The 17,490-nt window shown below is 38.0% G+C and overlaps 2 protein-coding genes across 2 annotated transcripts; both read left to right on the top strand.

Annotated features, from left to right (window-relative positions):
- Positions 1–5,676: 5,676 nt before the first annotated feature.
- LOC134744215 (uncharacterized) lies at positions 5,677–6,551 on the top strand. The gene has a single exon (XM_063677936.1). The coding sequence runs from the start codon at positions 5,818–5,820 to the stop codon at positions 6,520–6,522; it is 705 nt and encodes a 234-aa protein (XP_063534006.1). The 5' UTR covers positions 5,677–5,817; the 3' UTR covers positions 6,523–6,551.
- A 94-nt stretch (positions 6,552–6,645) lies between these two features.
- LOC134744214 (uncharacterized) lies at positions 6,646–7,758 on the top strand. The gene has a single exon (XM_063677935.1). It carries the CDS (start codon positions 6,674–6,676, stop codon positions 7,571–7,573), a length of 900 nt encoding a protein of 299 aa, XP_063534005.1. The 5' UTR covers positions 6,646–6,673; the 3' UTR covers positions 7,574–7,758.
- Positions 7,759–17,490: the final 9,732 nt, after the last annotated feature.

The following is a 17,490-nucleotide window of genomic DNA, read 5'->3' as shown; positions in this document are numbered from 1 at the left end:
ACCAAGTCAGACGACGCAACGGAGCCACGCTGTTATGTCGTCGCCCAAATCTTAAATACTAAAATTGTATTGTATCTTTGTATTTTTATTTATTTTGTAGTTCGCAGTGCCTTGGTAGTAATACTGTAATGCTGTGTAACTAATTTGAATAATAAAATAAAAATAATAAATAAATAAAATGATTTTGTTATCACTATCATAAAAAGGTAAAGCGCTTATTGTTTTTACATGTTCATGCTACCAGCTGACGTTCTTTTCACAGCGATACAACCGGCTGACGATTTTTTAAATTCACAATAGTATCTTAACTATCATCTGACAAAGTATCAAACGGGAGGCGATGACAATTTTTTTACGTGTTTCGGTTGCTGCCTTTCCTCAACCTACCAACGGAGCGGCAGCTGACGTCCACGAGGGTTCATCATAATATATATAGCCGTTAACCACTATACGAGTTATCGCCCGGGAGGCGATTGGTCATGGAAATCTGTTCCTGGCTCGCGGTCTATTGGTATTGGCACACAAAATAGTTCACGAACGTTTACGTTGTCTATATGTCTGTTTTCGTACTCTAATATCTCAAGTCCATCTCAGATAATGCGTGTCGCGATAATTACGATGAAGTAGGAAAGGAAGTATTTAAGTGGTGCTCCCATACAACAAACGTGATATTTTTGCCGTTTTTAGCGTAATGGTACGGAACCCTTCGTGCGCGAATCCGACTCGCATTTGGCCGGTTTTTTACCATGCCACGCTAAAATATTTCGAATTTGCTTGAATCTGGGGGCACGGCCGTGCCCCCGCCAAGACGAGACAAAGGGCAAAAGGCAGTGCATATCTTTTCTCGGCACGTTTCGCCGTATTTTCGAACTCTCGTAGCTTCGTCTTGGACAATTCTAGAGAGCTGTAATTTTTTGTATACCATGTACTCAGTAGACTTATCAAAAACACCAAGTTTTATTAAGCTACCTATTATACTTTTATAGTACCTTAATTTTCACTGTCCAAAACACATGAAATTCGCGTCATAGAAAATACAGACTACTTCCTGAAGTCTTAGAAGGCTGAAATTTGGCATGTAGGGATGGGTCTGTATTCAGACACATATGGTGACCAGAAATCTGTAACTTTCGCCCTGCAACCCCTTGAAATGGGGGTACCTAAAAATACCTCTAATCCTGAAAACATTGGTTCCTGAAGTCCTAGAATCGTGAAATTTTGTGTGGTAGCAGTGATCGGAATGCTAATACAAAAACAACAGTAAAAAAAACCTAAAAGTTTTCGAAGTACCGATTTGAACCAGGTTCACGTAAACCAGCCAAATAGCGCCCTCTATATTGGCACTGTTTCTTGTCGTAAACTTTTCAAAACCTTACTTCAAACACAAGCGCTGGTGGCCTAGCGGTAAGAGCGTGCGACTTTCAATCCGGAGGTCGCGGGTTCAAACCCCGGCCCGGCTTAATGTTAACAAAGGCTGGTTGAAAAAAGTGATCGTATCTACATACATGTAGAAGCTTATATAGCTAAGTGCAGTGCCACACTATGACACTACGGATTGGTAATGAACTATTACATATAATGACATAGCTAAACTAAGCTCATAGAGTACTTCTGGAAGTACACAAGAGTTTCGGTAGATGTCACCTTAATTAGTTTAATTATTATATCATAGAATTGAGAGACTTAATCTATCTAGATTAGGTAAGTAATAGGTATTTGTATGGACTAATACCTACTTATTGTACCTTGTTAAGATAGGTTTTAACAGTCGCTTTTCCGGAAAGGAAAACATCGCGAGGAAACGGGACTAATCCTAATAATGGCAGTCGCTTTCGTAAAAAATTGTGCCTTGATATTAGTTGCCAACTTGCCAAGCGGACCCCTGGCTCCCATGAGCCGTGGCGTAGCTAAAAATGCCGGGATAACGCGAGGAAGATGATGAACTTTAAGCACAAGGGAGGTTCTGTGAGCTGTACAACCTCGCGAACAAAGCCTAAATAAGTGTAGCCTATTAGAAAAAAATACAAAACTGTATTGATACAAAAATTATTTTACCGAACTTGATTAGCAGTTAAATTGTCTGAACGCGAAGGCCGATGGCGAGCACAAGCGCGCCTCTCTTGGTCACTTCTGACCTTAATATCTTCGCGGAGCTCGACCTTCGGCCAAACCGTTCGCCATGAAGATACTTGGAGACGTTGCGGGTAGCGTGTACCTGTCATACGCTCCGGGCATTCGGACTTCAGTAGCCAAAATGGCAAAAACGGAATCCTTACAGTTTTATTTAGTCCGTCTGTCCGTCATAAACACTCACTCGGTGGACTTGTTGTACAAAGTAGTTACACAAGTCTTTCAAATTCTGAGTGTCATTAAGGGATTGTCCAATTTGTCCATTTGACAGCAACGAAACGGCCAAGCCGTACTGTACGTTTGACCAAGATGTTGGCTTTATACAGTTAGAGCTAATAAAGTTAGGACTTACAGAGTAAAAGTCTTGGTACCTACTACGGGATCTGATAGCTTTTGAGTGTAAAAGCTTTATGCGCCTAGTCTTGGCAACACTTTACATGAAATGTTTTTGGTGGGATATATTTTACTCGCTTTGAAGTATAAACGATCAAGACATGTCAAGTGTATCTACCTAATTTAATTTTTTTTTAACAAATGTAGTTTATTTGAGGGCTCAAATCGATCTTTGTTCTCTCTCTCTCGGTTACGAGCTCTTAGTATATTAGAACAAGTACCTATAGGTATGTACCGGTGAGGTACCTAAGATGGCTTCATCAAATATTTATTTCCTACTTTAATTATTATTCACAGTGGCAGGTGGCATGCTCCAATTGCATTATGTAGCTCGCTGTGATTCGGTTTCCAGGTCGCGTAAATTAGTACTAGGACGGATATATATAGGTACTTAACTAATATTTTAATATAGCTCCTGTCTAACTCTAACTGCATCGGCAAATGCCTATTTTAATTTTTTCATCTGCTTTGATAAATTTAAGCGATTTTGACACAATGCTGATAGAAGACTTGACTTGATTTAGGTATATGAATAAAATTAGAAGGCTCGCTTATACAACAAAGAAAGTAGGTAGTAGTTTGAGTTGTTACGGTAACACGTCTATAGTTTACATATATAGGAATATACAAAAAACCGGCCAAGAGCATGTCGGGCCATGCTCAGTGTAGGGTTCCGTATCCGTATAGTGACGCGTCCCGTCCGTCACCAAAGGTTTTTTTGGTAGATAAGTACGTATAACGTTAGTCGACCAAAAGTTACATCTGCAAATAAATCACTGCGAACCGATGTTCGGCGAATCGTTGTCTGCGAATCGATAATCTGCTAAAAATTATTCGGAGAATCATTAGGTACCCATAAATAAGAGATACGTAAGACGGTTGTCAAGCGGAGGTCGTAAAACATTCTTAGCCAGCTTGTTTATTTGATGACGCGGCGTGAGTTGGGTCAGAGCGGAACGCTGACCGCGCGGTTATCCCGCTCACAATATTATCGCTTTAAGCGGGCGGTATGCTTTAATAGGTAATAGGGAAACTAGGGATGGTTGATCACAATGATCACCCCTTTTCTTTTTACACAAAATTTTCTTAATTTTTTTCAGTATTGAAAAACTTTATGGACCATACGATTCAGAATTTATATATCCATTAATAGTTTGAATAAGAACAGATTTGTGCAACAAATTAGACAATTATTTAATGAAATGCCATACTGTACCTAGACTTTTACCATGTGTCCCCTATGTCAGGGAGATTTGTTTACCCCTAATTGGGAACCTTCATCCCATCCCAGAGGGATACCCAATAATAGGCTCGTTGTTGTAATCGAGTCCCCAGCAAGCTCGGCCGAATTTCACCTTCCCATACAAACGGAGTTTCGTTCTCATTTTAAAACTACGTGTTGGATTGTAATGAAACTTTGCAAATACAATAACATGAGGTATATCTAGTCCTGTAATTAGTTTATATAGCTCAAGTTTATAAAACACGAAATAAAACAAAAACAAGTTTTGTATAAAAAACTTAAATTCGCTGTGTTTTTTTAACTATGGTATTGAAGCTACAATAAACTAATTACAGGACTAGATATACTTTATCCTAATGTACAGTCCGTTAACTCTCAGAATGACATTCGTTTTTCGGGTAAAATCGGACGTAATCGCGTAATAGAAAATGACAGTCTCACTGATTTAGTTACAATTCAACACCTAGACTGCAGTCGTCTTTTCAGCCTTAAACTATATAGAGTAGTTAATACCACCATAACTAGTAGGTAAATATTTAATTTCATATTTTTCGGCAATTAATTTAATGGGGACTCATCTCAAAAAGGGTAATTATAAATATTTTTGAAAAGAAGCGGAAACTCTTAAGAAAAGTGATAATTGTAAATATTTTAATAACATTCAAGACCGGGTGATAGAAGTAAGTAACAGGAATTTCAAAAAATACATTAAGAAAAATATTAAGATTCTAAGATCTCCCGAATTTGAAAAATTGTATAATTTTGCCATATGAATTGAAATATGTGACTGGTATTAACAACTCTATATAATTTCCGCCAGAAGTAGTAAATGACGGTGTGACGTTCTGTTTTCAAATTACCTCCGGACTAATTTCAAATTCTGATTCTATTTTATTTAGATTATGACAAAAAGTCAAATCGCAATATAGTCATCGACCGAATATTAAGCATAATGTCATTAAATTAGGGCTTATTTTACATTGAAACAATAGGTATCCTTAACTTTTTGCGGTAAGTTTAACACTTTTTGTGAGTTAATAAGAAAGCAGAACAGCAGTAAGTATCACCATTGCGTGTTACCGCCGATACCCGACGTATCTTTCTAAAATCCGAAGGTTATTCTCACGCAAGTACAAAAATTTCAGAGCAATCTAGCAAATTGTTTTAAAATGAGAGCGTAACTACGTTTGTATGAAGAACTGAGCTTGCTGCGGACTCTTAAGGATATTTTTCATTAACTTACTGTAAATATAGTTTTTTACAATACTAGTAATAATTTAATACATACTAGAGAAGTAACATCCTTGCTAAAAGCTAAGGTTTAAAACAAAATATTTATTATTTAAGAAATGTACATTGACACTTACCGGCCGTAGAATATCGCGAATGTACGACACAGTTATGAAACAACGATGCGCCGCTTTTGTCAAAATTTATTGAAATCTTACGCGTGTAACTCGCCATAGCTTTTACTAGTCAGTTATATTTAATTTCAATAATATGTCTGCAATAATATGTTTAGTGGCATTAATAATAAGATGACAAGAGAATATGGTGACTGTTGAGAGCAAGGCATGCAACGTAAATGAAAAGAAAATGTAAGAATATTTCTCACTTAACAATTTTCCCGCCTTTACTATTCAAAGAAAAAAGGCAAAGGTTGTTTACAATAATGCCAACCATAGCTACCAAATTTATGATAGCCTGTCATGCCATTTCCGGCAGTAGGAAAAACCGGCAAATTTAAAAAAAAAATAGGCGCGAAGGGTTATCGTCCCATAGAAAATTTGAATTTCGCGCCTTTTTCTACTAACAAAGTTGTTTGACCGGCTATATTTTGTTTCTTAAAATTATTGACCGACAAAAAGTATTCCTAATCATGATCCGAAGTGAAAGTAAAAATAAACTTCGTTTCAAAAGTGTTCTTAATTTGTTTGCTTATTGACCTTAAATAATCCATAAAATTGTACAAATTACATGACCTGTTGACATTGATACCGTTAAACAGTTAATTGTTTGTTCATGCATTTAAGACTACAAATTTGAATTTCATGGCAGAGGTTTTAAGTAAAATGTTGTATTTGAAGCGTAACAGTTTCTCAGTCATGATCGTATTAAACGCACTTCTTTTTGTTGTTTTTGTGTCTCCTGTGTTCGGTCAGGAGAACCAAGCGTTAGGTCCCGCAACGCCCACAAGTGCGCTCCCTATACCGTTCATGGATTTGTTTACTGCACCATCAAATTATTACTCGGAACAGGTTCGGAAGACATATTCTGATCCTGGATACTCTTATCATGTGTCGTGTCCGAAGTCCGATTCTCTCTCTTCGTTGGCTAGTGTTTTAGGAAGTGCCGCTAAAATAATGATGTCCGCTGCTGTTATAGTGTTCCTTAAAGTGGCGGCTGGTAAAATGTTGTTGCTACCGCTCACAGTGATGATTATCGCCAAGGCAGGATTAAAGGCGTTCCTGTTGTGGCCCATGATATCGAAGATGATCAAATATTTTAATAAGAAAAAGAAAAAAGGTCACAAATCAAGAATGATCATGGATTGTTCGGAAAGAATCGCTTGTGTTATTCAGAGAGCTTCGAGGAACGGCTGGGCAAGCCACTTGGGTGCGGCTGCTACTTTTTCCATGATAAACGACATCGAGGAAGACGCTCCATTTGCCAAGGTTCTACTCAGTGTTTTGGCTGGCGATAAGATTGCACAATGTATGTCACTGGACTGCGGTTCCGGAATCAATATTAGCTGACACTTATAACACTAATAAAGTAAAATGCATGACTCAATTGCTAAACATAACCTACATAATTGTAACATGAAAAAGTGCCAACTTGCGGATATTTGTTATTTTTACCTTATAAAGCGCGATGATGCATTTTATACAAGTTTAGTTATCCACAATGTCGCTGGCGGTAGCATTCTTGACGTCAGTTTTATTTCCATATAGTATATGTACATTAATAGTCGACCCTAATGGATATCAATACGAAGTGGGAACTTTGTTACCTAACGATGGAGTCTCGTTCTACCCGGAAGCAAGTGCGCCAGCGTATCAGCCAATTACGAATATTCTGGAAGTTCCGCAAATACCTGAACAGCGCAACATTAGGCAGTTACAGCCGTCTCCTCCAAAAGTTCCAACGGATACCTCGCTCATAAGAAAAAACTTGAACTCTGAAATCAACGAAATCATCGAATCTTTGAATCAGTTGACAGAGAACAGGATGACAGAAAACAGGATGGACGAAAATCAGGAGTCTCGTGCCGCTGAGCGGGCGGACGAATATGGATTGTATCACCGCCCTACTTATGGATACCCCGCAAGCCCACAGAACTATGGACCGTGGTCTCCTTCTTACGTGCCTCAATACAAACACGAACAATCTCCCAAACTATCACTGTTAAAGCCAGATCTTCTAGTGAAACCAGTGGCTACGAAGGCGGCAAGTAAGATCAGCGGTTTGATTGAGCTGGGCCTTGCATTGCTGTCAGGATCTGCCTCCAACGATTTGGAGCTAAAAGGTTTCAAGGATATTGTTATTAACGGGATAGTGAAGCCTTTGCTGACTGCTAAAGGTGGTCTGAAGTCTTTGATCAGTAAGTTCAGCATTCCAGTGATTTCTCTGTTCTTGATAAATTTGGAAGTGTTGATAACTATTTGGTGGTTGTGGGAAGAGGACTGCCCCCAGCCGGTGTACCACCACCCATCCAATGGATACGCACCGAAGCCGTCCTATCACGCTCCAAGCTATCCTACTCAAAGCTATCCTCCTAGCTATAACTACAATCCGTATAAATAATTCTACGAAGAATTTAATTGATCCCAGTTTTGTAATAAATGCTGTCTCACAATCATTATCTGCTTGTGACATGACTTATTTAAATTTTATTTATATCTTACAGTTAGGTAATTTATTTAAAAGTAAGACTGAATATCGTTTTATGTGTAGCTATATGCTTGTATGTATTAAAGTCTACAAGAATATTAATGTTTTTTATTTATATTATACCCTTGACAAACTCCCACAGGTACCTACTTATCTCTCTAGTATCCTAGCTGCATATCTATTGGTGACATAAAAACACCGTTTTCTTTTAAAATTAATTAATGATTGTTTTATAGGTATGTAATGGTGTACCTACCGAAAGTTGTAAGTATATACCTAAATTTTGGAGGACGTAAGCACTATGTTAATGGCAAGAGATTTGCAGTTGTCTTTCAACCTTACTGTTACCTATAGTTCGTTTTTTAGCATTAGAAAGAAGGTAAGCGATCTTGCCGTGCCTTTTATTAAAAATCATTTTTGAAAAATAAGTCACAGTCACAAATATGTTACAATTATAAATCATATACGATCTTTTACATTCTTTTGCTTTCATAAGTAGTATAACCTATTTTTTTAAAAGCGTTTTTCAATATTTTTCAATAAAAAACACGTCAAGACTGTTTACCTTTTTTCTAATGCTAAAAAAACGAACTATAGGCATTAGTGAGTCACGAGCTCGGCAGAAATACTATAAATAAATAGGTATGTGCTAACGTTACGCGACTGCGCTTTACAGTTCCCAGTTCCCACTTCCCACTACGAGTTACTGAGAACTTCTCGAGTCGAAAATATTATTTATGATAATAGCCGTCGCTAGAGACAAAACGGGACCCGTATAACTCAGGTTACATTAAAATTAATAAAGCCCTCTTTTAGTATCAAATGGGTAAACAAAAAGGTAAGCACTGTTGTTGAGAGAGAGAATCGAATGGTCGTTCTCTATGTACGGAAACCATATACCTGCAGTCAAAAAGGATTTTCTTAGTCAAAAGCCTTCCTTGTATCTTTAATCCACAATCTTTTAATTATACGGATTTTCGGGTAAAGAAAGGTGGATTCTCCGTTTCGGAGCAATTGGAAACGCTATGTTGAGTAACGCGCGTTAAAAAAGCGCTTGAACCTGCCCGCACGCTAAATTCGATTCAAAGACCAAGGCTTAAAGTTGAAAATCCAACAACGCTTGATAAAAAGCACTATCGCCATCGTGTAAATAAATACACATATTTCCATTTGACGTCTTTTTAACGCGCGTTAAGAAGAAGAGAAGGGGCTCCGGATCCTGGGTGTTTGAGCACAGTTGGCGCGAATTTGCGCTTTTGTATGAGATAATTAAAACAATTTTTGTTTAATTTGAAAACTTTCATTTCATTTTTCTTTGCCAAATAATCAAAGAAGGTATATGTGTCAGTAAAGTAGAATAGGGAGTATTACTGCAATGTGCTGCCGCCAGAGTGCAGCACTAGCACACATTGTAAACCATTAGAGTAACTTATATTACATACTATGCCTTCAACAGTTTTTTGAAAAGTTTCACTTTGACATTGATAAATCAAGGCAGATTGTTTACAAAGAGCTTATCTGCTTATCTACCGCTCAAATATGCAAGTGTAATAGAGAATAGAGAGGCATATAACGAAATTTCTATTGTGTGCTAGTGGCGCTCTCTACGCAGAGTTTTGCGTAATATTCTCCTATTACTAAACAAGTAGGTCGACACCCGCTAGGCTCATGTGTCGTTTCAGAAAGCATATAATTATAATCAGATAGGCGACAGGTGTCTGCATTCGTTAGAGAAGCCTAATTGGGTAAAAGAGACCTAATGCCAAAGACATTGATTACGATGCTTAAAATCTAAGACAATTTCGTGCTTCAAATTTGACAGGTAAACGAGATGGCGCTGTACAGCTCCATACATTTTGCGTATGGATGGTATAGAAAGGATGCCAATCTCTTATGGCAGAATTGTTGCAAAAGTGACCGCTTTCAGCTTTAAATAATAGTTACTAATCTCTCCGGTGGCGCTAGTTAGGCTCTGGGACATGAGTATAACAGGAACCATATAAGGCAACAAATAACCCGACCAAATTACGTAGGTTGTTTTTGGTAGTATTTCGGTGTATGGTGGCGCCGCCTAATTACTGTTTTTTGATCGACACTTTTCATACATAGAGATTTGGCTCCTTTATATAGTCTCCATGATTTTGCGGTAACTCTGATTGTCAAGAGTGACTGCAAAACATATGGCGCAGTGTGGGCGCAGTACAGCGCCATCTGTTTTGGATGTCAAATTAAGGGGCACGTTTTTTTTCTTAGACTGCCTCTCTATATTGAAAAAAGGGTTGATTTCCCATAGAACAAGCAACTGTTGTATTTCTTAAAAGGCTCACTTATATGTTCCAAAAAGGTTAGTGTTGTTTTCAAAATTACTTACCTTAAAAAAATACTTAGCAGAAAACGTAAAACTATGGATGGTTTAGAAAGGATGCCAATTTCTTATGGCAGAATTGTTGCAAAAGTGACCGCTTTCAGCTGTAAATAATAGTTGCTAATCTCTCCAGTGGCGCTAGTTTGGCTCTGGGACATAAGTATAACATGAACCATATAAGGCAACAAATAACCCGACCAAATTACGTAGGTTGTTTTTGGTAGTATTTCGGTGTATGGTGGCGCTGCCTAATTACTGTGTTTTGATGGATACTTTTCATACATAGAGATTTGGCTCCTTTATATAGTCTCCATGGTACCGGGTAATTGCCTATATATTGTCTATGCAATTTAAAAAGTTTTCCTATGGACAGTATAGAAAGGACGACAGATGGACGACAATCTCTTAAGGGCCCTCCACACTCATGCGCGAATCACGGCGCGAAGCCGCGAACGTAAATGTGGCGTCGATTTGGCAGATTGTTCACGCCGTATGACTCCACACGCAAACTTCACGGCGATTTCACAGTTTGGTTCGCGCCAAAATGGCGTAAAAGCATCAGTTGATCGAGCTTAACTGCTAGTTATCTATGGCATTATACGTGATTTAGCTATTTTTCCATTTTGTTTTGTTGTAAAACCGTAAAGGGGCCTCCACACTCATTCGCGAACCACGGCGCGAAGCCGCGAACGCGAGTGTGGGGTCTAGTTCGCTAATCAGCGAAATCTGGAGCGGGCTTTACGTTCGTGGCTTCGCGCCGTGATTCGCGCATGAGTGTGGAGGACCCTTTATAATATAAAGTGACCAGCTTTCAGCTATGGATGGTATAGAAAGGATTTCAATCTCTATATGAAAAGTGTCCATCAAAAAACCATATATATAATAATATAGAGATGAAATGGGGTGGGAGGAGTGGCAACAAATAACCCGACCAAATTACGTAGGTTGTTTTTTGTATGTTGTCATCATAGACATAGTATAGTAGTTATAAACATGAAACCGAGCGACCCGGGGTAAGATAAAGACATATTCATGTATTGATAGGTTAATGTATGGCAGCATAATCCTTTTTCTCCTTCACTCTTATAAATTTCGGTATTTCGCCATCGCCTCCTACCTATGCTACCGTAACCCGACCATGAAAAAAAACCCGGTCGGTAATAAGGACAAAGCATGGCACTATTTTCTCTTTCCTCTTATAGGAATCGCAATAAGACTATCTTTAATAACAAAAACATCCGTGAGACACCGACATATTAAGCATATTAATAACGGGTCACTCACGTATTTTAAGTCGAAAACGCTTGACATGTTTCACCCCGTACCGAGAAGCGTCATCAGGAGCTTGCGTCGACGGTGACGGACCGGCGCAGGGTTGCAGCCCTCCGCGCCCGATGACTCGGCGCGGGCGCCGGTGGCGGCAGGGGGGGCGATAAACTACCCTCGTTTACGGCATTATTGTCAAATGATGGGTTGCACACAACACTCACTACGTCATTCGCTAATGGTTCGTCCACACTGTCCGCCGACGTAGTACCCAAAACAGTTTTCCACCTGTCGGTGTGCATGTGAAACTAAAATCATATTGAACTATAATGCCATACCACTGCAGGTTCCGGAATGTCACAAAATGTAGTTTGCCAGGGCTCGGAACCGGTATTTTTAAAAAACCCCGAAATAGCCCAATATTTTGAATTTTTTGATGCTCATTACGTAGGACTGAATCACGTATTTAGGAAACAATTTTGCATTATTAAAACGTCCCATTAAAAATGAAATTATAAACAAAAGAACGAAAAAGAACGTAATAATACCGGTATTTTTGTATGGAGCAAATACCGGTTTCCGACCCCTGTAGTTTGCAATGTACCTACTTACTTGTATTTTTATTCCATTTGGCCACATTTTTTTAAACGACTACCTATATTATCCTCACCTCAGCGGAAACGGGTTACTTTTGTCGGATCTTAATGCGGCCTCGGCAAGTTTTGCCCTGGAAATTTAACTAACTGGGTAGGGACTCCTCGATAGTAACATTGCAATCTGTACTAGTAGAACCTGGGAATTGGACGTGATAACCAGATTATCCGAAAACCCATGAAGAGGCTAACAAGTTTAGGCTAAATATCAGTTCGTTAGCCGGTGTTCATTAGCTTGGTGGCTTGGCCCGTATTCCATTCGGTTAGCGAGCTTAGGCGTGTCAAACGCTTATACCTATAGACTAGTCCCTTATTCTAAAATAACTAAATTGGACATCGACATCTTTATTATTTGTGTGCATCTATTTGGGAGGAAACTAAACTCTCGTGTGCGGGGGAAGCGATTGCAAAAATAACACTTATCTAATAGTCTTGCTATTATCAGGCTTGCGTATTGGCAGTCGTATGTATCGTCGTACATAATATACTATGTAGAGTAAGTGTAGAGGTAGGTACATTTACAAACTTACCCTATATGTTATTAAATTAAACGAGCATTAGTTGTAAGTATTTAAACAGCGTATTGTAGATATGTTGTAGGTAAACAGAGTATTGAGGCACATAAAAAACTATAGAATAAATGAAGGTCTTATCAACGATGACGCCGGTTTTGGAGATAGAATAAACTGCATTCAAAGATATTCATTTTTATTCGTGTAAGTAAACATAATATAGATTAGGAAGATACGTGTGAGTGAGAATCAGTGAACGGAATGAGAAAAGAGTTTGAAGTTGAAGTGTGAATATCCGATCAAACTATGCGGGTAAGAAATATTAGAATAGTGAATCGATTTATCTATTGTATAAACGTGGAGAAAGCGCTTTTCGTTTAGCAAACAGTGCATGAAATGCGGTGAGTTCAAAGAGCTAATTCTAAGTAGGTTATGGCATTATTATTAATGTAGCATAGCTTAAATAAGTTAATATTGCCCGAACTTCATCATCAGAGCGTAGGGGAAACCAAGGTGAGTTGTGACAGAGGAGAGTAGTGACATCGTCGATTTTTTGGAATCTATTAACTAATAACGAGCTCGCAATAGCGCGCGTTTGATAGTTCAAGTTATTAGCTATAACAAACGCACACTGTTGCGAGCTCGCTAACACTTAAGAGGTTCCAAAAAATCGACAATGTCACAACTCTCCTAGAGGTCACAATTCACCTCGGTCTCCCTCGCATCTTAAAGGCTGGCAAGGCAAGACACTTACAACCCTTCTAGTTTTGTTGGGTGCACATGGGCGACGGTAATCGCTTACCATCAGGGATTTCATCTGTTCGTTTGCCTCATAAAAACCGGCCAAGTGCGAGTCGGACTCGCGTTCCAAGGGTTCCGTACATTACACAATTTAAATAATGTATTTTTTATGTGAAATGTAAGTGAAACGTCTTTAAAAAACCCGTGGGGGTCGGATCAAAAACTAAGTAATTAAGTCCGACTCACGCTTGACTGCAATTTCTAATAGGTTTTCCTGTAATCTATAGGTAAAGATCTATTTTGTGTATTTTATTCAAAATTTTAGAACCAGTAGTTTCGGAGATAAAGGGGGGAAATGGTAATTTTTTGCCTATTTTCTTGAATAACTTCTAAAATGTTTATCTCAAAATTATAAAAAAATATATTTGAGATTTTCACAATGAGCTCTTTCATTTGATATATAACACCAATGAGGATATAATAAGATAGAGCGGTACTGTCATAGTAAATTTTGTAACCACTGTAAATTCACTGCCATCTATCGACATACTTTAAAACTAAAAATGAAGATTTATAAAAATACGTTAAAATGTATTTAAATATGGATAAATGATTTTTTTATTTGCATTAATTATTTTTATATGATTTTGACCTATGTTCTTTCACTGGTATGCGTTTAAATTATAAATAACAAACGAGACAGTCAACGCCCTCTATACGAGAGTTGGCCAAAACTAGTGGCGCCATCTGATCGAGAATCAAATTATCGTGATTTTCGAGGCACGTTTTTTCCTTAGACTGTATCCATCTATTACGGAGTTATATCTATCTTTGATATCACGATATAGTTTGAAAATTTTATTTTTTTAAATTCTCATTTACCCCCCAAAAGTGGCCTCCATGTTTAAAATTGTCTTTGGGTCACAAACTTACATATGTGTAGCAAATTTTAAACTTAATTGGTCCAGTAGTTTCGGAGAAAATAGGCTGTGACAGACGGACAGACAGACGCACGAGTCATCCTATAAGGATTCCGTTTTTTCCTTTTGAGGTACGGAACCCTAAAAAAACCTTTTTCCTATAAGCACAATACAACGACAATAACAACAAAAGCCGACGATTCAACGGAACCACGCTGTTCTGTCGCCAAAAGTGTTTAGTTTTTAAGTTTATAAAATTTACATGTATGTTCGTCTATAAGGTGTAAGGTTCGTCTGTAATGTGAGCCTTGTTGCCTGACACAAAATTTTATAATTAGTAAATAAGTATGTAATCATAACCGTGAATCATTCAAAACTCTAAGTAATCATAAACAACTTGTGCCTTAAATTCTACTAATATTATATAATAATTGTTCGAGCGAGGTGTACGCCGGCCGGATAACATAATCATAATAATATACCTAATTCAAAATGAGATTTGTTAAAGTTTGAATGCCACTCTCGCTAAGATGGTTAAACAATTTTATCTACACACATATCATAAACCCTCTATAATGCCTTCAAAATCCGTAAATAATGGCCAACATTAAGATAAACTGTTTTGTTACAGCAAATTTTATATCAGTGAAAATGTTATTATTGCTAAATAAAAACATCGATATCGATAACATAATTTTATTCAAATTTCGAACATCTCTGAAAAACAAAGAAATTTGATTTGACCTCTATTCTAATATCAGTCGAGATGACGTTTTATTCGAAATGAAATGTCAATTGCATACAAATTTGACAAATCTCGCTTGTTAGTTGGTATCGAACGATATGGCAATCGACCCCCACTCTAGTTTGTCTCTGAATTAAAAAAAAAAACTACGGATGCGTGACATGCGTGAAAAAAGTTTTCTTTGCCGCCATTTGACGTGCAGTTTATCTTTTAATTAGTTTGTAAGTAAAAAATAATTTGTTTTGTTGTTTTTAAAGTAACTATTGAAGTTTCGTGTAAAATGTGCGATAAAGATGCCCCAATGTCGGCTGTAATATGAAGTTAGTAAATATAATATATTTTTTTTATAATATGTGTGTAGATAAAGCAGTGTATGTAACTGTACATAATTAGGCATTAAAACACTCGTGTGATTCTATTATGAAACTCACTACGTTCGTTTCATAAACCCACACTCGAGTTTTAATGCCTTTCATTATGTAGCAGTCACATAAACTACTATTATGCATAATATTCGTGTGCTGCTCTGCCACGGCGCCACCATAATGAAAATCAACTGTTTTCTATGGTGAAATGATGCACGTGGAACCTACACCATGGACGTATAATTTTTATGGCTATACCTGTACTAGGAAACGAAATAATGGGCATTGAATATACTACTAATACTATTACTACTTCTATTAGATAGGCGTGTTGTGAAGCTCGTCACCAATCGCTAAAATGATGACCACGACCAGAGTGGTCAGACACAGTGTGATGTTAACGAAGAAGACCTATATTATTATTTATTTGGACTCAAATTTGTGTCAAATCTTTCAGTTTAGCTAGGCTACGAACGTACCTAGATTTGTATAATCGTGTAAATGGGGTTTAGTTGCTCCCCTCACACGTTAGGGGCGTCGTTGAAAAGGTAATTCAATATGCGGTAGTGATAGACAGTAAATTTACAAAATATACCTTGTTCGTTACCTACCTTTAATAAGCGATGTCCTGCGTTTCACATACAGGCAACAAATAACCCGACCAAATTACGTAGGTTGTTTTTGGTAGTATTTCGGTGTATGGTGGCGCCGCCTAATTACTGTTTTTTGATCGACACTTTTCATACATAGAGATTTGGCTCCTTTATATAGTCTCCATGATTTTGCGGTAACTCTGATTGTCAAGAGTGACTGCAAAACATATGGCGCAGTGTGGGCGCAGTACAGCGCCATCTGTTTTGGATGTCAAATTAAGGGGCACGTTTTTTTTCTTAGACTGCCTCTCTATATTGAAAAAAGGGTTGATTTCCCATAGAACAAGCAACTGTTGTATTTCTTAAAAGGCTCACTTATATGTTCCAAAAAGGTTAGTGTTGTTTTCAAAATTACTTACCTTAAAAAAATACTTAGCAGAAAACGTAAAACTATGGATGGTTTAGAAAGGATGCCAATTTCTTATGGCAGAATTGTTGCAAAAGTGACCGCTTTCAGCTGTAAATAATAGTTGCTAATCTCTCCAGTGGCGCTAGTTTGGCTCTGGGACATAAGTATAACATGAACCATATAAGGCAACAAATAACCCGACCAAATTACGTAGGTTGTTTTTGGTAGTATTTCGGTGTATGGTGGCGCTGCCTAATTACTGTGTTTTGATGGATACTTTTCATACATAGAGATTTGGCTCCTTTATATAGTCTCCATGGTACCGGGTAATTGCCTATATATTGTCTATGCAATTTAAAAAGTTTTCCTATGGACAGTATAGAAAGGACGACAGATGGACGACAATCTCTTAAGGGCCCTCCACACTCATGCGCGAATCACGGCGCGAAGCCGCGAACGTAAATGTGGCGTCGATTTGGCAGATTGTTCACGCCGTATGACTCCACACGCAAACTTCACGGCGATTTCACAGTTTGGTTCGCGCCAAAATGGCGTAAAAGCATCAGTTGATCGAGCTTAACTGCTAGTTATCTATGGCATTATACGTGATTTAGCTATTTTTCCATTTTGTTTTGTTGTAAAACCGTAAAGGGGCCTCCACACTCATTCGCGAACCACGGCGCGAAGCCGCGAACGCGAGTGTGGGGTCTAGTTCGCTAATCAGCGAAATCTGGAGCGGGCTTTACGTTCGTGGCTTCGCGCCGTGATTCGCGCATGAGTGTGGAGGACCCTTTATAATATAAAGTGACCAGCTTTCAGCTATGGATGGTATAGAAAGGATTTCAATCTCTATATGAAAAGTGTCCATCAAAAAACCATATATATAATAATATAGAGATGAAATGGGGTGGGAGGAGTGGCAACAAATAACCCGACCAAATTACGTAGGTTGTTTTTTGTATGTTGTCATCATAGACATAGTATAGTAGTTATAAACATGAAACCGAGCGACCCGGGGTAAGATAAAGACATATTCATGTATTGATAGGTTAATGTATGGCAGCATAATCCTTTTTCTCCTTCACTCTTATAAATTTCGGTATTTCGCCATCGCCTCCTACCTATGCTACCGTAACCCGACCATGAAAAAAAACCCGGTCGGTAATAAGGACAAAGCATGGCACTATTTTCTCTTTCCTCTTATAGGAATCGCAATAAGACTATCTTTAATAACAAAAACATCCGTGAGACACCGACATAT

The sequence above is a fragment of the Cydia strobilella genome, chromosome 9 (genome assembly GCF_947568885.1).
Source record: "Cydia strobilella chromosome 9, ilCydStro3.1, whole genome shotgun sequence".
In the NCBI taxonomy this organism is placed as follows: Eukaryota; Metazoa; Arthropoda; class Insecta; order Lepidoptera; family Tortricidae; genus Cydia; species Cydia strobilella.
Note: the sequence above shows the minus strand (reverse complement) of the source record. Positions and strands in the feature narration are given on the sequence as shown.